The 24,669-nt window shown below is 33.4% G+C and overlaps 4 protein-coding genes across 4 annotated transcripts in view; 3 read left to right on the top strand and 1 right to left on the bottom strand.

Annotated features, from left to right (window-relative positions):
* LOC125812109 (RAN GTPase-activating protein 1) overlaps positions 1-24,669 on the top strand; it is a 376,170-nt gene that overhangs the window by 272,734 nt on the left and 78,767 nt on the right. The gene's annotated exons all lie outside the window — the stretch shown is intronic.
* LOC125813641 (serine/threonine-protein phosphatase 7 long form homolog) lies at positions 83-3,267 on the top strand. Its single transcript, XM_049493110.1, has 6 exons — positions 83-127; positions 189-1,061; positions 1,140-1,334; positions 1,407-1,847; positions 2,627-3,095; positions 3,179-3,267. The coding sequence occupies exons 1-6, from the start codon at positions 83-85 to the stop codon at positions 3,265-3,267; spliced, it is 2,112 nt and encodes a 703-aa protein (XP_049349067.1).
* LOC125813642 (uncharacterized) lies at positions 4,196-5,200 on the bottom strand. Its single transcript, XM_049493111.1, has one exon. It carries the CDS (start codon positions 5,198-5,200, stop codon positions 4,196-4,198), a length of 1,005 nt encoding a protein of 334 aa, XP_049349068.1.
* Positions 12,969-18,627, top strand: LOC125813643 ((-)-kolavenyl diphosphate synthase TPS28, chloroplastic-like). The gene is made up of 9 exons (XM_049493112.1): positions 12,969-13,254; positions 14,475-14,658; positions 16,239-16,453; positions 16,589-16,709; positions 17,030-17,142; positions 17,788-18,014; positions 18,098-18,213; positions 18,279-18,377; positions 18,450-18,627. Exons 1-9 carry the CDS (start codon positions 12,969-12,971, stop codon positions 18,625-18,627), a joined length of 1,539 nt encoding a protein of 512 aa, XP_049349069.1.

Below are 24,669 nucleotides of genomic sequence, written 5' to 3' on the forward strand. Positions count from 1 at the left end.
ATTTGACACACTACTACAAGAGATTTATATAGGGGTGAAACTTTCAAAATTTTGAAAGAGGTTGGCAATTTTACTGGCAAAAATGGGTCAAAAAGCTTTGAAAGAGAAGTATCTTTTTGTGATTGAGGTAATTTTGTCGCACACAAATACATTTGATGTACATTTTTTTTTCTTTTTTGTGAATGAAGTTAACGTTTTATGTATATGTTGCTGGTGAATCATTTGTGCAAGGTTTTGCTCTTTATTTTAAAAACATTCATTTGTGTGTAGGTATTTCTTTTATGGCTAGTAATAATACATACCAACTGGATCCCGGTCCACTTGATCCGTCTGTATTAACCGAACAGCTCACTCATAGGTCACAAGATATATGGATAGGAAATGATGATATGATTTTGAACACAAGGAAGTGTGATGGAAAGTTTTGGGACCTCGTAAATGAACATCCCATCCATCCACGAGTCTTAGATGTAATTAGATTATCCGGATTGTACGGTGTTTATAGATCTCACCGGCCTGTTGTAGATCGTAGTTTAATCACTTCACTAGTTGAGAGATGGCGTCCTGAGACTCATACCTTCCATTTTAAGACAGGTAAGGCCACAATCACCTTACAGGACGTGGAGATATTGTATGGCTTACCCGTGAAAGGTAATCCAGTACTTGGATATGAACCACAGAAGACCATAGCGGATTGTCAAAATATTTGTCAAAGACTACTAGGTTTTACTCCACATACTCAAGACTTTAAACATAGTAGTCTTAAGGTCTCCGCGCTTAATGCACACTTGCGACTTCAACCACAACTGTCTGATTTGGTAACACAAGATATGGTTAATGAGAAGGCTAGGTGTTATATGTTTTGGATGATTGCTGGTTTAATGTTGGCAGACACATCTGGTGGTCTTTTAAAGCTTATGTACTTGCCTATGCTCGAAGACATCACTGCAATAGGGTCTTACAATTGGGATAGTGCAACCTTAGCATGCTTATATCGCTTTATTTGTAAAGCCTCCCAAAGTACCCAGAATGAGATTGCTAGATTCCTACCACTACTTCAGGTATACCTAATAATGCTACTAATTATTTATTGAAATTTCTTGTAGTTTATAAGTATCCCTCTGTATATATTATGTTAGATTTGGGCATGGGAGAGAGTTACTGTTCTCAGGCCTCAAATAGTAGCACAAAAGGACACGAGAAATATTTTTCATGTTGGTTTACCTAGGGGTCCACATGCTGCTAGATGGTTTGCACATTTTAGTTGGACCAACACTACCAAGCATGTGCTAAGAGTTTTTAGGGATGCGCTTGATTCAATGACTAAAGATCAGGTAGGATGTTATTTTAGTTTTCTCTTAACTTTCATGTATATTATAATTGTGAACTCTTTTTGTCTCATGTAGTTTATTTGGGAACCATATTCTGCTGACTTGATTAAGAGTCGTCCCGACTATTGCCGCGTTGGAAGAGATATATGGCGTGCTAGAGTTCCAATTTTTTGTTGGGATGTCGTGGAGGTTCATTTGCCTGATCGAGTTATGAGGCAATTTGGATTGGTTCAGGAGATACCATCTCCATTTCCATTTGATGCTACTCATTTTCACCACGATCGTCGAGGAAGGCCAAACACTAATTGGGAGTTGGAGCATGCACAATGGTTACCTTTTTGGAACCATATTGACCAATATGTCTGTAATGCACCAATCATTCATGGATCACTTAGGTATGATGATCCCTACCTTATTTGGTTCAGACGTATTACTCGTTTTGTCATTGGTAATCCTACTTCGCGTCCTCAACAACTACAAGGTTATGTGCCTAATGCGACTGCTTATGAAACAATGGTAAGTTCAATACTTGATTTTTCTTTTAAAGCTTATTGATGAGTTCTGGAAAGCCCAGATGCGTCATCGCCCTTCTCTGATCATTGCTATGTAATGTGATTGGTTCATGGAAGCTGATAGATTAATGTGAGTTTGTTTGGTTTAATTGAACTCTATTATTTTAGTTCAAATTATGTAATGTGATTGGTTAAGGCAAAATTCTGGGACTTCTTAGCTCTAGCCCCTGATTTCCATGAGAGGGAAGTTTAGGATTAAGGCAAAATTCTAAGTGACTGAAAATATTGAGGAGAAGATGAAGATGATAAGAATTTACTTTTACTTCCATTCTACGTCACAAATGATGCTTTTTTTCTTAATTATCTAGTGAGTCTAAGTGACTGTAGAAAATTAGGATGTCTGACTGCAATAATTTTATAGTGAAAGATTTTGACTGCAACAATTTTATTTCATTTTCATTCCCCTGCTATGTTGAACCTATGTAAGTTGAAAATGATACAGTTTGGTTGCATTTAAGTGCTGGCATGTCATTCTTTAAACAATGTGCTTAATCAAAGTTAGATCTTTTTTATTCATTGGACATGGAATGTCATTCTGTTCATAATGGATTAATAAGAATTATTCTTCTCATATAATTAATTTATTTTGCACAGGCGCGTCATATTCATTTGATGGTGAATAAAACTATATCACTCGGTGATAACCCATCAATGGAGGAATTTTACATATTTCGTGCAATGGTGTGGGATGAAGGATCTAACTGATTAACGTATGTTCAAGAGGCTGATAGGATTAACGTACAAGCCAATTATAGAAGAGACGAGGTACAGTCTGATCATTTGCATCCCCCTATTCGTAGGCGAGGAAAAGGTGGTGTTGCGGGTAGAAGGATGCGTGCTGTTGAGAGAGGTCGAGCGCCTATTGAAATGGGTGACGAGGATCAAGCCACACAAGATGTCCAAGCAGCACCGGAACATGAACCAACAAATACTAAAATTGTTCCATACATGACACCACAGACTCCACAAATATCAAGAGCTCCAAGTATTTCATCACATGAGAATGCCTTTGGTAGTTATCAACCTCAACATTTTGAGAATGCTCTAAACTTTACCTCATCACCTGTAGAAGGTAATGAGTTGAATGATTCCAACGATGAAGTGAATGGTGATGAGATGGAGGATGCAAGCCAAGGTGGTGAACCTTCGGTGAAGAAGAAGCGTATAATTTTTCCTAAGCTTTGTGGGACAGGTACTTTTAAATCTTTACATTATATCTTTGACATAAATGCTCATTTTTTAATTGAATAATTGAAAATTTCTTTTAATTGCCAGGGAGTCACTATCTTAACGAGCACGGCCAAAAGAAAAAAACAAAAGGTAATAAAGTCTTTGTAGTAACAAAGAAGAAAAACAAAGGATAAATCATGAGGCGAAGACTTTCAAGTAAGGTTTTACCATCATCTCGCAAATTTGTTTTCCTATCATTAGCTTCAATTGTTAACAATTCAAAATTTCTATTGTAGAGTTTTTGTGAGGAAGAAAAGAAGACAGCTTGGAGCACGACCATAGAGAGTTAACATCTCTTCTGTATAGCTTCAGTTCATTAGCTATAAAATGATAAATTAGCTTCAATTCATAAACTATTTGTCTTCTTTCTTAAATTTTGTTTATAAGTTTGTTTATAACTTTCCTTCTGTATGGAATTTTGTTTATAAGTTTAATAGAAGACTCATTGGTATTGTTTGAATTCGGTTGGACTGTAAGATTTTGATCGTGCCAATATACATATTTTTGGTGTTGTTCAATTCAACATGACCACTGACTGTTGTTCAATTTAGGTGCCAATATACTTTCTTTTCAAGCACTGTGTGCTGTTAATACACTTTGTAAAATTTATTACACTAGTAGTTAATACACCTTGTAAAATTGATGTTCACTGATGTATAAAATTAACCTCTTTGGCAGCAATATAACAAAAATGACTACCCGCTTAATTGATATACAAGATTGAATATTATTTAGGGAATTACATCACAGTAGCTAGGGAATTAACACAACTAGACATCCATCCACAACTGAAAATTAATACAATTGCACTAATAAAAGACTACTCACTTAAATTAATTACGATCTGGACATCGACGCCTATCATGTCCGGTCTGCCTACATAATCCACAAGCTCGCTCATATACGGCAGGACCACAATCCATCTCATTAGGAATTCTAGTTGTCCTTGATCGATTGGAACGACGATAGAATTCATTATTTCTCATTCTAAAACTAGGAATGGCCAATACGCCTCGTGGCCAACTGGTGAGAATGACCCAGAATATGTTGCAACATAATTATCTATTGTGAAATGCTCGCAACAAAATTTCTAGCTAGTTCTCCCATTCTATCAGTGACCTTCATGACATGTGAACACGGGAAATGCAAATTAGCCCATTTTCCGCAATCACATTTTCTTTCATTTAGTGAAACATAATGAGGATTACCACCGGTACCATCAACCTCTATAGATCTAACCTCGTATACCCCTGTGGGTATATTCCAATCAAAAACAAAGTGCCTCTTTGAACTTTCATAGTTCTTCTCCCACTTTATCTTAAACCTCCCGGTCCATAGCTCATTTTGTTCTTGAAGTTGTTGCGCTATTTGAGACCTACGAGTATATCGTTTAATAGTTTGCTCCAATGAAAGTTTAACCATAGCAGTGACAGACAAGTCTCGTGCCTTTTTCAACACTCCATTAAACGACTCTGAAAGATTTGTTGTCAACACTCCCCATCTTTTTCCATCATCATAGCTAACAGTCCACTTTTCCAAGGGAATCTCCATGAGGTATTCGTATGCCTCTACATTTTCTTCTTTAATTTGCCACATCAAGGATTCAAACTTCCTTACTTGATGGGCTGAAGCAGCCCTCCACATCAACCTACTAAGGTCCCTGTTTGGAAATCGAGATTGAAAGTTGCTTTTAAGATGCCTTATGCAAAATCGATGGAAGACTCGAGGCTTCTGAAATCGCCGCAACTCCTGCAAACTAGTCAAGATCCCTTTTGCTCTATCAAAGATAACACAAATACCCTCTCTATTCTTTATCACATGTGCACTCAAATTTCTAAAAAACCACTTCCATGCCTCTTTCGATTCTTTGTCTACAATAGCAAACGCTAGAGGAAGAATGTTATCATTTCCATCAATTCCAACAGCAATCAATAACTTTATGTCATATTTTCCATACATATGAGTTCCATCTACTGAAATAACAGGGCGACATGTTTGGAATCCATCAATGCATGGCTTGAAAGCCCAAAATACAAATTTAAAAGTTTTTACCTCCAATGAACTCATAGACTCTTCATGTTTCCATTCCACAATTGTTCCATGATTAAAGTGTTGAAAAACTACAAAAAATTTGGGTAAGTCACTAAATGATTTCTCAAAGTCACCATACACCAATTCAAATGCACGTTGACGTCCAAGCCACGCCTTTCTGTATGTAACTTGATGGCCAAATTTTTCGTGAACCTTCGAAATGACATCTACCACCAAAACTTTTGGATTATGTTTAATTTGATTTAGAATCAAGGATGCAATCAAAATGGTATTTAGGTTGGCGTGACCTCTAGAAAGCCCTTCAGTTTCACATCTATGATTTTCAATATATTTTCCAATTTTCCAAAGATTATCTCCAACCTTTCGTCCTCGAAGAAACCACAAGCAACCCAATAAAGTATAAAACTTGCATCTCACAACCCATAGACTCTTGTTTGATGTTACCACCTTGAACTCTTTATTTTTTTTCAAACTCCAAATCGCCACAGCCCGTTTTAGTTTTTCTTTACTACTAAAACACATACCTTTTTTCAAGTCTTTTTGAGTATCCTCAACCAAACTGAACAATGTTCCATCTCAGATTCACATGTAGACATGAAAATGTCTTCCTCATTCTCCAAGGTCCTGAAATAGGGTACATCATGATTTTGCATTTCAGGCACATCCTGTTCACATTGTTTAGAATGATTTATACCAATATCACTTTGAGAAAAATCTCTAATATCAACTATATCTTTATCAGGTTCACTTTCATCATCATGTTTTGAAGGTTCATCTTCCTCCGAACTTTCATCACTAATTTCAGCATTTACATCATTATGTAAATCAATGTCGGTCTCATTTTCTCTGTGAAAAAAAAGATTAGTTAAATTCTAACAAAGTTGTGAAATTAATTAAATAATAAACTACTCAACAAGTTATGTTAACAAATTGTTACACTAAAATTAAGTAAAATATAAACTTGTTACTTTACCTGGCCTCATATTCCATGTGACTACTATCAAAATGTCTTTGGCTACTTGAGCCTTCACCAAATGGTCGATGGTCACGCATAGACAATTGTTGGAATGATGGTGGAATAATCCGTTCTGCAAAATGAGGTTGACTGATCATGGCAAATCCATAATTTTGAGCCAATAGATTCATGTGAAAACCATGTTGACCACTAATTTGAAATACATCATTTTGATTTCTTGATTTGGTCATTACATACATCTCCAAAACATTTATATCAATTTTATCCGCAAATTTTTGAGGTATGAGAAAAAATTGTTGCAAGGATTGATCATTCTCAATTTTAAACTCAATAAACCTTGCATTGCTACCTTGAATTGAACATGGATATTTTCCAGAAATATTCATTTCAATATTTTCACTATTTGTTTCCATCTTCTCATGCAATAATCCAACCAATTCAACATAATTTGTTGAAGTAGACATACTGATAATCATTCTAGCACATTCAGTATACCTAAATCCATTCATTTCAGTAATTATTTCGCCACCCCAATACAAAGCAACCATCACATTATGCTCAAAATTTGCCATTTTGATTCCTACACATAAAATAAGACATTTTATAATCAATAAATCAGAAAAATATTTATAAAACTATGATAAAATAATAACATAATATGATATATTAACTTGACTTATTTTATTCATACCTATGAACTTTTGTGAAAATTGTTTCAATGGGCTACACAAGAAAAAACTTGGCTGAATAATGTTGGAATGTGTTGAACATTTATTTGTTTCAACAAGGTTTATATAAAAAATCACGTGGTCAGTTTGAAAAATGAAAAAGTATAACTTTAGCTGAGTGTCGTACTTGCTAGTCACGTTTTAAAGTTAAAACGTGACTAGCAGTAACGTTTTATAATCTGCAAGATTCTGCATTGCCAGAATTGATTCTTAATTTGCAGGCCCGTGATTGGAGGATTCTAAAGAAATGTTACGTAGAGTACCGTTTTACAATTAAAACGTGATTGAGAGTAACGAAACATAAAATGTACTTTTGAGTAACATTTAAAGTGTGAAACGTTACTTCCAATTACGTTTTATACTCTGCAAGATTCAGGATTCGATTCCTAATTTGCAGAGCCTGTGATTAGATTCTAAATAAATGTTAATGTCTGTGACGTTTTAACCATAAAACGTGACTCAGAGTAACGAAATATGAAATGTCACTCATGTATAGCTGTAAAATGTGTTTGTCAGTAACGAAGTCTAAAACGTTATTGACAGTCACGTTTTATTGCCGTCAGCTTTTTTCGTTTTGTACCGTTTTGTCCTTGAATAAAATAAAACCTAAAACGTTACTGTGAACCACGTTTATACTAGTTTCGTAAATTTTTTTAGAAAATGTACTATTTTGGTGAATTGATTTTAATAATGGCTTATTTTGGTCAAATATTCAGTTTTTAATATATTCCCCTACATAGTACGGACAATATCCTCACGTTGAACTTGCATTTCTCGATCATATGACCGAGAAGACGAACCAACATTGTTACTTTGAGTCATTTGTTGGTCAATATCATTCGCAACTATATTTTCATGCTCATAGACCATAAATATTTCATCACTCCTTTGGTATTCTCGCAAATAATTATGTAACACTGCACAAGCTACGACAATTTTCACTAGTGTGTCAATATCATATTCATGTCTTGTTTCACTTGTGTGCAATTACACATTTTTAGTGCATTAATTTCGTACAAAAATCAAACATATTGGAAGTAGTGATTATCAAACATACATCACTAATTTTGTCCTTTTTCGTATTAAATTGCTTTAAACATTTTCATATGTAGCAGAAAGGGAATTTTTTTTTATTATGAAAAAACAAAAAAAGTATTACTCCCTCCGTTCTTATTTATATTCACCAAATCAATTCCTACTTTATCATTTATATTCATCAAATTTAAGATAATAATAAATTTTATGTTGGTGAGAATAATAAATTTTAAAAAGTAATGATGTGATTATAAATTTTATTTACATATGAAATAAATGGTTAGTAAATATAAATGTGAGGTTATTTTAACAAAATACAAACTTATGGATCAATTTTTGTATTTAAAAATTCCAAATCATGCTATGAAATTCCCATATCATGATTTTTGGAGAATATGGTATTCCATCTCATGTTATGGAATCAGCGTGAAATCGCATGTCCAAACGCTGATTCCATCTCACGATTTCTTATCGTGATATGGTATACATGGCCAAACGCCTACAAATAGTATGTAGTTTCCTTCATTGGCAATCCTTGTTTGACCTTGTGTGGGTCAACAATTTTCACATTATTGTACGTAAAACTTAGGATTTTAGCAATGGGGATTTTATGAATACAAAAATACTAGACATAGGGCACGCACACCGCTAATTAATACACATATCGCAATGCATAGCCAAAAAGTGTAATATAATTCATTGGACACCGCCCATGGCGCAACGTGACACACATTTATTAAATTCGAAAACACATACTCCAATCTCGTTATGTTTCCACAGTCTCCACATTATGCCACGTGCAATGATATCGTGACGGAACTAAATATTTTACTACTTTTCTTCCATATATTTCAATTTACGTGTATATTTTAATTTCCTCTTTAGAATTTTTCAAATAAAAGTGTATGGAGTGAAGAAGAATAAGTGCAGATTCATAGGATGAGGACTCGGAGAATTGGCTCCTCGGGAATTAACCCTTGAGAAAGAGGTAAATGACGTGTCAAGGATATGAGAGGAATTGTACCCCGATGATATGGATAAAAAATAAGAGAGACAAACTGTTAGAAAGATTAGGTGTGTGGACGAGCCTGTATGTGTAGGAATATTAGCTAACATCACTAACGATATTACTACGTGACCTTATATAATTGGTTATAGTAACTTAGGGTTCATATTCTGTAGCTTTTCTATTCGCTAGTACTGTCTCACCATTGTAATCTATAAATAGGTAACCTCTTATATTTGTAGAGAGATTCTGATTTCAAGCAATACAACAAAAATATTCCACTTCAAATTCGTATACAATATTTAGTTAATTACGGGAACACCCTCGGAGCTACGACGACAAGACCTCTTGTATTATTTAGAAACTTTTTTGATACAATGTATGTTTAAACTCATGAATACAAGAATGATAAAATGTGTATACACTATACACTATGTATTTTTCCCTCTACCTACTAAGAAATGGAGTTATATTTTGAACGTACCATATATGTATATTGTTGATTGTATGCCTTCATTCATTTTGATTGTATTTGGTGTATATATCCCTTGTTAATTGTATTGTTGTATTTATTTAAACTTGTATAGGCAACCATCTTGTCATACAGATATGATTGTATATTGGGCTGGAAAGATGACTTAGTAGATGGAGAAGTAAATCAGTACTGGTTCCTGGGCCATACTGTTTTAAAGTCCAGCACTCAAGCAGCCCAAATATAGATTGCATCCCGGGGTTGTTTGGTAGATGGTAACTAGAGTTATGCAAATATTAATAATGTAAGTATTAGTTATGTATTATTTATGCAAAGATTAGTTATTTCACAACATACCAATTAATATGTTCCCTACTCAATATGACGTCAGAGTAATAAACCAAATCAGGAAAAAAGTTGTTATAGGATTAAATATTTTTACACACTACTAACCTATCCAAAGTTTTGATCCCTAGTCTAACCTAATTAAGAACGTTTAATTTGTTTTAAAGCTATGTTACTAGTTGGGAAGGCCTATTAATATGTTGAATTAAGAGAGATAATGTATAATTATTCCTCTAAATTTGAATCTCATTTTTAAGAAGATATTTAAACTTTGTGAGGGTCCTATTATCCTCTAAGTAATTTTAAGCTGATATTAATATGTATTTGTTTTTGGCCAAAAAGAAAAAGATGAAAAAATTAGTTTTAGCATATTTTTTAAAAAAGAAAAGTTATTTTCCTGCTTTTTTTTTTTATTTGCCTTTTCTTTCTTTTATTTCACCCTTGTTAATTATAGGGCTATGGTTTGATTATCGCCGTTTGCTTTTTTGGTGTGAACGATAAAGAGTATCAAAACATAAGAAAAATGAGTGAAGAGGGAGATGCCCGCTGACAGCCTATCGTTTTCAGTGAAGAGGCATTTTAAGACGATGAAGAGGTGGTAAGAGATCGTAAAGAGAAGTATTGAAAACACCCCTTAATTTGGCGCAAATTATTAATTTCATTTATGAACTATTGACAGTCTTAAAATCTCTTCTACTTGATTAACTAAACTTAGGTACACCCCGGTCACTCCCAATCTGCCACATGATATAGTAAGTGAGCTTGACAGGAATTTAGGGGTGTAATTCACGCATGTTGCAAGTTTGAGGTGTATTTAAATTCAGTTAGTCAAATAAAATGGTGTCTTTTTAAGGCTATCAATAGTTTAAGGATAAAACTAATAATTCACGCCTAATGTAAGGGTATTTCAGAGAAAAGAATGAAGTAAAAATCTCAAAATTTTGATGGATTGAAAAAAGACATTAATACCAATTCAAAATTGTTAAGGGAGGTGATAGAATACGTACCTGCAAAATTTAAGTGTTTACTTAAAAATAAGATACAAGTTGAGGGAATAATTATATATTATTTTCAATAAGAAATGTTTCAAACAACTATATATATAATACAGATAGCAAAAGTTTTCCAAAGAATATATTGGGAAATCATTCCTCTCACAGCTCTCATTATTTAACCACTACTTTTAATTTAGTTTCATTTTTCAAAGAATTAAGAGCAAAACAGAAAATAAATATTTTGATGTTTTGTCAATCTTATTTAACCATGGCGTCTTCTCTCGAATTATCTCTCACCGCCCGCCGCTACGCATCTACGATTAAACGTGAGCTCTACTTTACCCTTCTCAATATTCTTCCTCTTTTAATGTAGCTCTACTTTCAATCAGTGGTGGAGCCACCTTCTTGCTAGGGGGTTTATTCGAATCCCCTTCGCCGGAAAATTATATCATTTATATATGGTTAAAATAATTTTTAGGTGTATATTGTAGACGTCGAACCCCCTTTGGCTACTTCGTGTGTTTATTTCTTCAAATTTCGAACCGCCTTATTAAAAATCCTGGTTCCGCCACTGCTCTCAATATATTATTAAGTACTATTTTCTTTTTCTCATATTTGACAACTATTTAATACTATCTATCAATAATTTATCAGTGTTAGATTTCACTTGGCAAAAAGTTCACATAAGAATAGTCTTTTATTTAAAAATTTATTTTAAGAATAATTTTAAAATATTGCAATATATTTGTGACCATTCCCACTTCAAAGTCAAAGATTAAGAAGATTCTCCTGATTTTTGATGTTATGGCCTCCTACAAAACTAGAAACGAATTGGCTTAGCTCTCGAAACTACCGACGAAGCAGTAAGTTGTCCGCAATTCATTGCCTATTTTGAGGCTATAACTGTAATGAAAATATCAGATGGAAGAAGCCTGAAAGCAGAAGAGGTAGCTTACTAACCTACTGGAGTAAGTAGTCTTGTCCGAAAGCCTCAGGCGAAAAGACAGCTTAAAAGTAACAAGGTTCTGAAAGAAAGACAGGCCTTCAGGCAACTAAAGGGAAGGTAGGTTAAAGTGACTGGTCTTTCTTATCCGAAAGCAAGCAAGACAACAAGGGAGGTCTTTAAATTATGTGTCCAGTTAAACTATATCACCTATATAAATTGAAACGAATGGGGTGACATGATATATACAAATAAAATGTGTATTGTAATTTTTAAGTACTAATGAAATACTCACTATTTTACAGAAAAAGTAAGTTTCGGTTATAGTCTACAATTCAATATTGGGGTTTCAAGACGTCGACACACACAAGGTATTGATTAGGTAGCATTTTTTAATTTTTTTGTCCTTTCTTTTTTACTGTAATTTTATTGACAAAAATAGTGACAATATCGATTTGTTACAAAAATGATTTGCCAGTTATCAAGTCGAACGACAACATGGAGGAAGAAAAAGAAACAACACACAGCGTGGTTTGACCAAATTAGAAAATATTCTTGCTTTTATTTTTCTTACTTGAGCTTATTGTTTTAGGAACAACTCAATATAATTGAATTTTTAAAACGAAATTTTAATTGGAGGTCTAAAATCTATAAAAAAATTAATAGTAAGGTATAATACATAACTTATTTTTGAAAAAACCCCACAAAATTGGCATGTCTTACTTTGTCTAGGCTCTAGCCATAGAGCCGGGCACTGCATAGCTCCTCACCAATATGAATTACACATGTTCTATTATTTATCTAATGGATCAAATTTATTTTATTAACTAAGTAACATTAACTATGGTTGACAATAATTTTCTCTCCTCTTTTTCTTTTTATTCTCATTACCGTTAATAGACTCGCAAATATTTTCAAAAAATATGCAGAGCTAAAAATTTATACAAAGAAATTCATGAAATAATAAACAAATATTTTATTTATCGGTGGTGTTTATATTTATATGGCATAAAATAAATATTTTATTTTGTCATATTAGACATTTTAATGTAAAATTTAGTTGAGTGATTTTATTGATACAAAATAAAGTTCAATGATTTTGCTAAATAAAATTTCAAAGTTGAGTGATCTTTTGAAAAATTAACTCTTTAATCTTTCGACAAAGAAAATTTGAACCTCACTTCACCTAGAACCGACCTTGTATATGTTGACGATATATACATCTAAACCAGTCATTAGATTATCTAAAACATAACTACATGTAAAAGGTGTACACATCAAGTATGATAAAGGAACACATGATTGACGTGGTCCGATTAATGGTGCAATCGATGGATGATGGGGAAATAAGTGTATCAGCTTATGATACAGCTTGGGTTGCTCTTGTGAAAAACATCAATAATAATCCTCAATTCCCTTCATGTATTGAATGGATTGCCAACAATCAACTTGTTGATGGCTCTTGGGGTGACAAATTCATATTTTTGGCTCATGATCGTATCATCAACACATTGGCATGTATTATTGCCTTGAAATCTTGGAATGTGCATCACCACAAAAGTGAACTAGGTAATAATTAACTACTTTAATTATTTTTTGTAGTCATCGTTGTGTCTTCCCAAGCTCAAACTTCCAAGATATCATCTCTAGTTGTTATCTCCTCTAACTATTCCCTACAACTATGGGTGAAAGATGGTTGGATTGGATCGAATTTGGATTGGTTGAGCCAAAATGAACTGAATTATAATCTATCATATAAAATATGGGTAAATATGAATTTAGGTAAAATGGTTCTCACGCAGTACTTAAATCTCCTAAAGTTGAAAGAAATATTAAATCAAAGCTAAACTTTGTTGTTTATGTTTCTGCAAAATTATTGTGTTAAGTATTTGTTAGTACAAATTAAATAACAAAAAATATATCTACATAGGCGCCACATAGAATAATATATAAGAATGGAGGCATGAGACTTAACAGTTCAAAATATATGTTTAAAGTTGGATGACAATGACAAATATATCAAAAAAGTATACAACAACATACTAGCTAGTGTAGTCCCACATAGTGAGGTCTAGGGAGGACTGAGTGTACACATACCTTACCTCTACCTCTTGTTTTTTTATGGACCATTGGATAATAAGAATGGAGACATGAGACTTAACAGTTCAAAATATATGTTTAAAGTTGGATGAAAATGACAAATATATCAAAAAGTTATACAACAACATACTAGCTAGTGTAGTCCCACATAGTGAGGTCTAAGGAGGATTGAGTGTACATGTACCTTACCTCTACCTCTTGTTTTTTATGGACCATTGGCTCAAGACAAATATAGACTATAAGATGATGTAACGAAAGTATAAGAAACAATAAGTAGTAACAAAACAACATAGTTGATTAATATTAACTCCTTTGCAAGTCTTTCTCCAAACCTCCTAATTAATATTAACTCATGTGCAAGTCTCGTCAATCAAAACTTCATCATTCGCAAATAACATACACCATATCATGACTTCACTTTGAATTTGTTGCATCAATACATCCATCATCAAAGCAAATGAAAACGGGCTAAGGGTTGATTATATTCCTGGTGCAACCCTATCAACATAGAGATGTGCTCCGAGTCAAATATATTCAAAAAGTATGAGAAAGGATAAATATATGTTTTTTAAGAGTACAAAAACAAATATGTCATTTTTCTCATTTAATCTGTATATGTGGAGGTAATAATGCATTCTCTTTTGGATTCTTATTTTTATTTTTTATTTTGGGTGGGGAGGGTGGTATAGGAATGTCATTTATCAAAGAGAATTTAAGCAAGATTGCAGATGAAAATGTTGAGCATATGCCAATCGGATTTGAAGTGGCATTTCCTTCACTTATTGAGATTGGAAGAAATATCGGCATTCATATTCCGGATGATTCTCGTGTTTTGAGAGACATATATGACAAAAGAAATCTAAAACTCACAAGGTAAGCAAGCAAATTTTGTACTTACTACTTAACTTTACAAAATCAAATAATTTACCTTGGGATCAAAAATCCCCCCGTCGTTATTTCAAGAGACCATAAAAATATCCTCAAGAGTTAAATACCCTCTTGAGGGGGTATTTGTGGTCTTTTAGGATAAAAGCGGGGCATCTTTTAGGGAAAAAGGATAAATATACCTCCGAACTATCGTAAATAATATGCAGATATCCTTCGTCATACTTTGGGAAATTAGTGCTCTTGCAGTAAAAAAACTAGAGCATATATACCCTTTATACTAACGGACATACACATGTCTTAATCTTATCCACTGACCCGATATTTATTAAATATTGAATCGATGGATAAGATTGCACCACGTGTCCCTATTTAGTCTTCCGTTAGAGTGAAGAGCATATATGCTCTAGTTTTTGGACGGCAAGGGCACCAATGTTCCAAAAGTATGACGGATGGTATCTGCATACCATTTACGATAGTCCGAGAGTATATTTGTCATTTTTTCCCATTTTTATCCCAAAATGTAATGAAGGGTATAAGTAGTCTATTTCGCATAGTTCAGAGACAATTTTGACCCTTTTCCGTTTAAATATTAAGAACTCATACCACTTAAGTACAATCATTAATTAGTGATAACGTTTATATAAATGAAGCATATTTGATATTCATTACGCTCTTACCATTTCACCACAATCTTTGTTAGTATGTTTTCTTAGTTGAACTTAAATATATACTAAGAGAGAATTTCAAGTGCCCAAGCAGACAACAAGTCAACATGCCTGCTTGGGCACTTTGAGGATATTTCGATAAATTTAAATGAAATGGAATAATGTTGATAGTAATTTCTATATATAATAGGGGAACTTTCACATATAGCCACTCAAAAATAACTTAATTACGTTTCATAACTATAGTTTGTTAATTACGATTCGTAGCTATATGTTATAGGGAGGAGAATGGCAAGCGAGATTGGGAGAGGGAGGAGAGAAGCGAGCGAGAGAGGGCAGAGAGTGGAGAGAGGCTAATTGTATATGTATATTTGTCGAATTGTTTAGGTATATTTGTCAAATAATTGTATATATGTAACTAATATACATATGTATTTGTATATCTGGCGAGCGAGATTGGAAGAGGAGGAGAGAGGTGAGCGAGATTAGGAGAGGGAGGAGAGAGGTGAGCGAGATTGGGCAGAGAGTGGAGAGAGAGGTGAACTGTGTATTTATATATGTCGGATAATTGTGTGTGTATATATATATAACTGATATACATTTGTATTTGTATACCTGGTGAGCGAGATTGAGAGAGTGAGGAGAGAGGCGAGCGATATTGGGAGAGAGGCGAGAGAGGTTGGGCAGAGAGTGGAGAGAGACGAACTGTATATGTATATCTATCAAATAATTGTATATATATGTGTATAATTTGTATGTGTATATGTATAAAAGAGGACAAGTGACGTAATTAAAGCTAAAATTAAGTTGCGAGCCGTAATTAAATCAAACTATAGCTATATTAGCTAATTAACTAGTATATGTTTGTTTTTCGTGCAATTTTCCCTATATAATATATAGAGTGCCGAGAGACAAAATGCACAAAGTGCCGACACCGTTACTCTTCAGTTTGGAAGGGATGCCAGATTTGGAGTGGCAAAAGCTACTTCTCTTGCAGTGTGCTGATGGTTCTTTCCTCTTTTCTCCATCCTCCACTGCCTTTGCATTTATGCAGACTAGAGATCATAATTCTCTCAATTATCTCACCAACATTGTTCACAAATTCAATGGCGGAGGTACGTCACATATACTACCTTTTACCTTTTAGCAGAGGCGGATCCACATGCACCGATAACTTTTTATTTTTTCTACTATTGTTTTTTATTTCTCTAGAGCTAATTTTGACATTTGAATGCATGATAATTATTAAGTTCCAAATGTATATCCGGTGGACTTATTTGAGCACATTTGGATTGTTGATCGATTGCAAAGACTTGGAATTTCTCGGTATTTTGAGGCAGAAATTAAAGAATGTGTCGATTATGTCAATAGGTACGACATAGTACGTACTACTACAAGTATTTTGAGCAAGTTTTGAGAAATTTAAGGACTATATGTGAATACTCCATCCACCGATCTATTTTATTTATTATGATTATTAAAAATAATTGATCAAAAATATTTATTATTTTAAAAAATTAAAATATAATTAATTATTTTTTCACCTTTACCTTTGTTCCAATAAATTAGAGAGAATATTATTAATGATAGAAGTAATAGTACTACTCTCTTAGTTCATTTTTACTTGTTTTTATTTAATTGAACACATCTCTTGAAAAATATTAATAAATAAAATGATATGTTTATTTTAGATATTGGACAAATGAAGGTATCTGCTGGGCTAGAAATTACAGATTTCAAGACATTGATGTCACGGCCATGGGTTTTAGACTTTTAAGGTTGCATGGCTACGTCGTTTCTACTGGTAAATCATTCACTTGAATTGAATTATCAGTCCATTGTCTTTGGTAATGAATTTACGTAGAGCAGAATTTAGCCAAATAATGTTATAGTGATAATAACAAAGACAATGGTAAGTTATAATAATAACAGTAAAACAAAGAGAAAATACATAACCTCCGAACTTGGCAGCACAACTTACTTCAACACTTAAACTACACGAACATTTAAACACCCCCTTAATAACTTTCGAGTGAATTAAGTACCACTCTGAGAGTATGGTACCACTCTCACCTGCCAGCACCACATCACAACCATGTATTTAAAGTTATTAAGGGGTACTTAATTCACTCAAAAATTATTAAGGGGTATTTAAACGTTCGTGTAGTTTAAGTGCTAAAGTAAGTTGTACTGCCAAGTTCGGAGGGATTTTATATGTTTTCTCTAAAACAAATAAAGAAGACACAAATTTAGTGTGGTTTAATTGGTGTGACCTAGTCCATAGTAGAGATGAGTAATTTTACTATATCAACAAAAAATCATAAGAGAGTACATGTTGTTCTAGATCAATTTTATTGATTGTATAAAAAATATGTACATTATCAATTGATATAAGCTTAAACTCTTTAGTACCAATACTGATAAATTACATGTTTTTTTTCCCCAATAGATGCATTCAAAATCTTTGAGAGCAAGGGTGAATTCTTTTGCGTGGCGGGACAAACAAGTCAGGCTGTGACTGGAATGTATAATTTATTTAGAGCTTCACAGTTAATGTTTCCTAAAGAGAAGATACTTGATGATGCAAAGAAATTCTCCTCCAATTTCTTGCAAGAAAAACGTGTTCAAAATCAACTTATAGACAAATGGATCATCACCAAAGATCTCCCTGGAGAGGTAAAAATAATTAATTACACTCTCTATCAGTTTGGATAAGAATATTACTTAATTTGATTCAGTTTTTGTGTGTGTCTTAACAGGTAGGGTATGCATTAGACGTACCGTGGTATGCCAATTTGCCTCGCTTAGAAACAAGGTTCTTTCTCGAACAATATGGTGGTGAAGACGATGTGTGGATTGGCAAAACTTTATACAGGTATATATTTTAATTTAGTAGTAATAAATAGCGCCATTTGGTATTTATAATTTTTCACTTTTCAGGATGCCCTTAATCAATAATAACACATATTTGGAGCTGGCAAAATTGGATTACAACCAATGCCAAGCACTGCATCAGCTTGAGTGGAAAAGCATTCTCCAGTAAGTTTAGATGAACTGACAGAACATACACATGCAAGATTTATTAATTAATTGTTACATGATTGGATGCAGGTGGTACAAAGAATGTAGATTATTAGAGTTTGGATTGAGCGAAAGAAACTTATTGGTGAGGTATTATTTGGCGATGGGAAGTGTATTTGAACCAGAAAGGTACAGAGAGCGACTGGTTTGGGCCAAAGTTGCTGCTATTATGGAGACTATTCAATGCCTCAATTCTAATGCTAAGTGAGCCTATCATGCATATTGTTTTAATTAGCTAGATGGACTATTCACAGTGAACCTTATTTTAAATTAATTTATGTGAACTAATTTTGAACTCGATCGCATCCAATATATAGGACAGGACAAAGGCTCGTCGAAACTCTACTTGAAGCATTGATGACTCATGGCATAGACATCCATCAACACTTGCATCATGCTGTTAGTCCTACTTACTTACTTTTGCAATTATTATATTTAGGCGGAATATATTGATAGTCCTTAAATTTGTCTGCAAATTTCATCTAAATATTTGAGTTACACATTGAGCACCTAATAAAGTGTTCCTATATATTAAGTAGATATTTTCGGTTCAAATTTTGAAAAAGGTATGCACATGTTCTCAAATTAATATGTCATCTCATTTTATTATATTATATGCATGAGCTTCGATTGGACCAGACATGAGATAATTTTAACGACTTATTGATGCTAATGTATATAATTAAAGGGGATATCATATTTTAAATAATTAACCCATCTATGTAATAGACACTTGAGAACACACATAAAAACTTTTCAAAGACTTGTGCAGTAAGTATCTAACAAAAACATCTTTATCAGATACTCAATTGAAACATGTCATAATATTGTTGTCGTCGCCTTATACTTCCTTTAGCAGGCTAATATGGTAAATTTGTTTTTTGAGACAAATAAAAAATCTAAAAATTTATTAATGTGGGAACATGTATAGTGGGAAAAGTGGATGATATTGGAAGAGGGAGGCGAAGGAAAAGGAGGTGCAGAACAACTAATTCGGACGCTAAATTTGTGCACCGGCAAGTCAGATGAGCTATTGTTGTCGCATCCTATGTATCAAAAGCTCCTCAACATATCCAATAGAGTTTGTCACCGTCTTCATCTCTTCCACCACCCAAAGGTTAAAAATTAAACTCATAGAATTTAACTCCTGAATCCACTTTTGCTGGTAATTACAATATGTTGATATCGGATACTAATTTGTAGGTACCGAATATGAAGGATCGAAGTATTGAACATGACATGCAACAACTAGTTGAACTTGTGCTATCCAAATCTGATGAAGATATGGATGCCAACATCAAGCAAACGTTTCTTAATGTAACCAAGAGTTTTTACTATGTTGCTTATTGTAGTCCAACAATGATCAATCTCCACATTGACAAGGTGCTCTTCCAAAGAGTACTTTAATCATTTGAGGGTATCAACTTTATTGTTGCTTATAGTCTCATCTTGCATATCCTTTCCACAATTAAAAGAGTTTGACTTCTCTATATTGATGTTTATAGTTTGTCGATAAAACAATGTAATAAAAATTCTCAAATTATAGTTTGTCTTATTAAAGATCTAATATTGTAAAAGTTGAAAATGATATAATATATATATATGAAATTTAAAAAATAAAAAAGATAATGATTATACAATCATATAAATTCAAAATCTATTAATTGTTGCATATTATATAGTTGTTAAATGTGTCCATTATATATTCATGAGAATATCATACTATTAGATATTGAAGTACGATATCTACATAGTTATTTATTATATAAATAAATAACTATAAATGACCAATAGCAGATGCATCATTAATAGTGTAATCAATTTTTTTCTCGACAATCATTGATTAGAAATAGGGATAACAATAAAACGGTGTGGAGTGAGTATGGGGTGAGTGTAAGATTATTCGGAGCAGCATAGTCTCTAAGCAGGTGCAGAGCGGGTCAAAACCAGCTTTATTTTTTAAACTTACGTAAGTGCAAGGTGAATGTGAATCTCCTCCCTTCTTGTGTTCTCTTCTTGTTTGATAAAAATCATACATAACACAGAAATTTTCTCGTCTATTATTGAAGTTTATTATCATATTAGTATTAATAGATCAACAGGAAAATATACTCAATCTACAATTTGAAGTATTTGTTTTGATTAGTACTATGATAATTAATTGATTGTTATTTTTTCTTGATTTAGACGGTCAAGTGAAAAATGAAGTATTGTTACTAATTCCAGTGAGACATTGTTCACGAAGTTGAATTATGAAAATTGGATACTATTAATATATCAAAATTTATGTAAAAGAAAAAAAGTCAAGGAATAAATTAAAACATAATTTCTTTATTTGAGGTTTGAGGTTTGAGGTTTGGGTGCAAAGTTATATATTGTGATGTGTATATTTATTTACGTGATTAAACAAAAAAAAAAAAGAGATTAAATAAGAATTTTACAGGAATGGGGTGGGGGCATATTTATGCGGGGTGGAGTGGAGGAATTATAAAATAGCACTACTCGGGGTGAATTCATCTAGGGAGATTGAGATTATAAAAAAAAATTCACTACACGAGGTGGGGCGGAGCGCGTTAAAATTTTTACGAGTTAAGCTTTGCCAACCTCCACCTACTCCATTGCCATCTCTAATTTGAAAGACCTGTTAAATTTGTTCTTTGACGTTTCAAACGTTAGTATTTTAATTATTTGCTAAAATATATTCTAATAAATTGGGTCAACAATAATTCTAACAACGACGAAAAAATATTATTTAAATTGATAAATGGAATATATTTCTAACCTTATAAAGATAGTGAACATGTAGACTAACTTAATATCTCAATCAAAAATATTTTTAACCCCCAATATGCGGTAATTGTCTTGTTCCCAATATATTTCCATTGATGTGAAATATCAATTCATCCGATACTTCCATTCCTTATTGAAGAAGGAATTTGTTGTAAAATATATGATAAATGTCCATGTGGCTCTTTAATGGGAGCCACCTCTATTTCAAAGTTAAATATCCAAACTTGGTGCCCAAGTAGTACCACGTATTGTAGCTCTTGCTCTTGCTCTTACTCTTGCCCAAGTTATTTCTAGGCCTAAAAAATGGTCATTTAGTGATAATATGAATAAGGTTCTCCCTCTCTCAATTTCTTATATCTATGAACATACAATTTTGTCCTTTCCTTCTTGCTTTCTTATTAGTTTAGTTAATTACTTTAATTTATTGAATATTCAATTTTTTCGATAGGGACATAGAAGGAACTATAAGAGATTATAATATACCTTGTCATTAACAAGGTAAGCACATGTGGTACATAGAGAGACTTCAAAACTAAGAATTTGTGCAGACTCTTCACTTTTGATGCCGAATCCATGTTGGATACTCTAAAAATATACTACTTTTGAAAAATTCAATACACACCTATCAACATTTTTAAAAAATATGAGTAACATAGGTTGAAACAACAAAACTAACACTTTATGAGTGAAGAGAACATATATATACAAAATAATCATTTGGACTGTACAAAATAATTGCAATAAAATTTTCTTCCTTGCAAATTATAGTAACTAATACTTTCAAAAACTTATCCTTGAAAAGTCGAAATACACCACATTGATACTTCATTGGCATTTTTAATCCATTTATCACCTGCACCAACATCAATGCCAGTGCTTCAAAGAAGTCATTACCACTTAAACCCATAAGTCCATCAGACCTCTGAGCCCTTCCTCAATTAGAGGAGGAGTCTATGAGAAATGGTCAATTGTAATTGGTAGTTAAGTCTCTAAAGCATATCAAAATCAAGTTTGAAGGCGAAGTACATTGGAGTGAGGTGTAATAAAACTTGAGCGGGGGAAAGTATGGCATTCATCCCTCATCAAGAGATAAAATAATGATTTTTTAAAAAATGCGAAAATGAAACCCAAAATAAAAGATCAGTTACTAAAGCTTGCCTTTATTCATTGGTAAGCCAAGGTCCTATGTTTCTGAATCGACGCACACATTTTTTGAAGATTCCTGCCCCATGGGCAAACGGCCTGGCAGGCCTTTCCTTAATCTGACAATAAAACTGAAGGCTAATATTGGAAAACTCAATTTAGAAGCTCAACTTTAGAGAGAAGAAGAATTGAAGACTTCATTATCACAACTAGAAAACTAAGCTACTGCTATTACAATGTTGTATTTATATACACATTTCTATGAGCTAACTAACTAATCTCTATGATGTGACTGCATAACTAACTATGACGCATTCTAACAAAATAATTAGTTAACTAACTAATCAGCTATTACAATCTAATTAACAATCTAATCAGGTTAGTTATTAACCAATTCCAATACTCCTCCTTCAGCTGGATGTACTGAAGACATTCAAGAATCCAAGCTTGTCCATTAAACTGTCATGTTGCACTCTTCCAAGAGCCTTAGTCAATAAATCTGCTTGTTGGTCTTTAGTATGAATGTAGGCAGTGTTGATTAGGCCTTGTTGAATTTTCTCCCGGATAAAATGGCAATCCAACTCAATGTGTTTAGTACGTTCATGAAATACAGGATTAGCTGCAATCTGTATTGCAGCCTTGCTATCACAATAAATGTTTATTGGTCCATTTAGTGTCACTCCTAACTCCTTAAACAAGTTTGAAACCCAAACCACTTCAGTTGTCAAAGATGCTAGGCTCCTGTATTCTGCTTCTGCAGAACTTCTGGATACTGTATTCTGTTTCTTTGACTTCCATGAGATTAATGAATCACCAAACTTCAATAGAAAGCCAGTAACAGACCTCATAGTATTTGGGCAGGCAGCCCAGTCTGCATCACAAAAACCAGTGAGTTGAAGCTTCTTGTCTGAACTAATCAACAACCCCTTTCCAGGTTCTATTTTAATGTACCTTATAACCCTTAATGCTGCATTCCGGTGTGACATCTTTGGTCTTTGCATGAATTGACTCAAAGACTGTATTGCAAAGGCTATATCTGGCATTGTGTTTGTGAAATATAATAGCTTCCCAACAAGTCTCTGATACTGTAACATCTGGCAGCAATGCATCATCATTAGCAGTCCCTTCATCATACTCCACACTATTCAACTTCATATTGCATTCCAATGGTGTAAAGGTTGTTTTTCCAGCAGTCATGCCAACCTCAGAGATTAACTCTAGGGCATACTTTCTTTGATTCATCACTATCCCTTTACTAGACCTAAGAAACTCAATTCCTAGGAAGTATTTTAGTTCCCCCAAGTCTTTGATCTTGAAATGACTATGCAACACATGTTTTGTGTCTTTTATCAAAGTAGCATCATTTCCTGTAATGAGTAAATCATCCACATATACTAATACAATCACTATTATTTTCCCTTCCTTCTTGGTAAATAGTGAGTAGTCCAAATGACTTTGAGTGTATCCTGAAATGCATAAGGAGTGGTCAACTTTGCATTCCACTGTCTTGATGCCTGTTTAAGTCCATAAAGAGACTTAACTAATTTACATACCATATTTTCACCCTGCAACTGGAATCCCTTAGGTAATTCCATGTAAACTTCCTCAAATAAGTCCCCTTGTAAGAAAGCATTGAACACATCCATTTGATATATGATCCAATTCTCAGCAGTAGTTAATGATATAATAGACCTCATAGTAACTATTTTGACTACTGGTGAAAAGGTCTCTTGATAGTCTATCGCTTCAGTCTGATTATACCCCTTTGCAACCTACCTGGCCTTGAATCTATTAATTTCTCCATTTGCTTGATATTTGATTTTATATACCCATTTGCATCATATGGCAATCTTCCCTGATGGCAGGCTAACCAACTTCCAGATGCCATTTTCTTCTAATGCTTGTATTTCTAATGGCATAGCCTCTATCCATCTCTTGTCTTTGATGGCTTCTTCATAGTTTCTAGGTTCAACTTCTGTAGAAAACTTTAACAAATAAGCTGCATAGTTAGTTGATACATTCTCGTATGAAACATATTTTCCCATAGAATAAGGTTGATCTGTATTAGAGACTTGAGTCATATAATCCTTCATCCAGATGGGTGGATTTGAAGTTCTAAGAGAGTGTCTTGACCTTTCAGGAGCAACTGGGACAACAGGTAAATGAGCTTCAGGACAATGTTCATTCAATTCAGCATCATGCTGATCAACTTCAGGGAATATGTGCTCCTGAGGAATATGCATAACCTCACCATGCAATGCAATTCATCTGCTGGAGGCATTAAAATGTCTTCACAATCAGGAACCTGGTGCATCTC

This window comes from Solanum verrucosum, unplaced genomic scaffold (genome assembly GCF_900185275.1).
Source record: "Solanum verrucosum unplaced genomic scaffold, falcon-dt-bn FXZP01000235.1, whole genome shotgun sequence".
Classification (NCBI taxonomy): domain Eukaryota; kingdom Viridiplantae; phylum Streptophyta; class Magnoliopsida; order Solanales; family Solanaceae; genus Solanum; species Solanum verrucosum.

Excerpts from the sequence above, each read along its gene's own strand:
- LOC125813641 (XM_049493110.1), top strand. The coding sequence starts at position 83 with ATGGGTCAAAAAGCTTTGAAAGAGAAGTATCTTTTTGTGATTGAG. Across the intron at positions 128-188 it reads AGTATCTTTTTGTGATTGAG|TTAACGTTTTATGTATATGT; the intron begins GTAATTTTGTCG and ends TTGTGAATGAAG. Across the intron at positions 1,062-1,139 it reads GATTCCTACCACTACTTCAG|ATTTGGGCATGGGAGAGAGT; the intron begins GTATACCTAATA and ends ATATTATGTTAG.
- LOC125813642 (XM_049493111.1), bottom strand. The coding sequence starts at position 5,200 with ATGAGTTCATTGGAGGTAAAAACTTTTAAATTTGTATTTTGGGCTTTC.
- LOC125813643 (XM_049493112.1), top strand. The coding sequence starts at position 12,969 with ATGATAAAGGAACACATGATTGACGTGGTCCGATTAATGGTGCAATCG. Across the intron at positions 17,143-17,787 it reads TGGCTACGTCGTTTCTACTG|ATGCATTCAAAATCTTTGAG; the intron begins GTAAATCATTCA and ends TTTCCCCAATAG. Across the intron at positions 18,015-18,097 it reads CCAAAGATCTCCCTGGAGAG|GTAGGGTATGCATTAGACGT; the intron begins GTAAAAATAATT and ends GTGTCTTAACAG.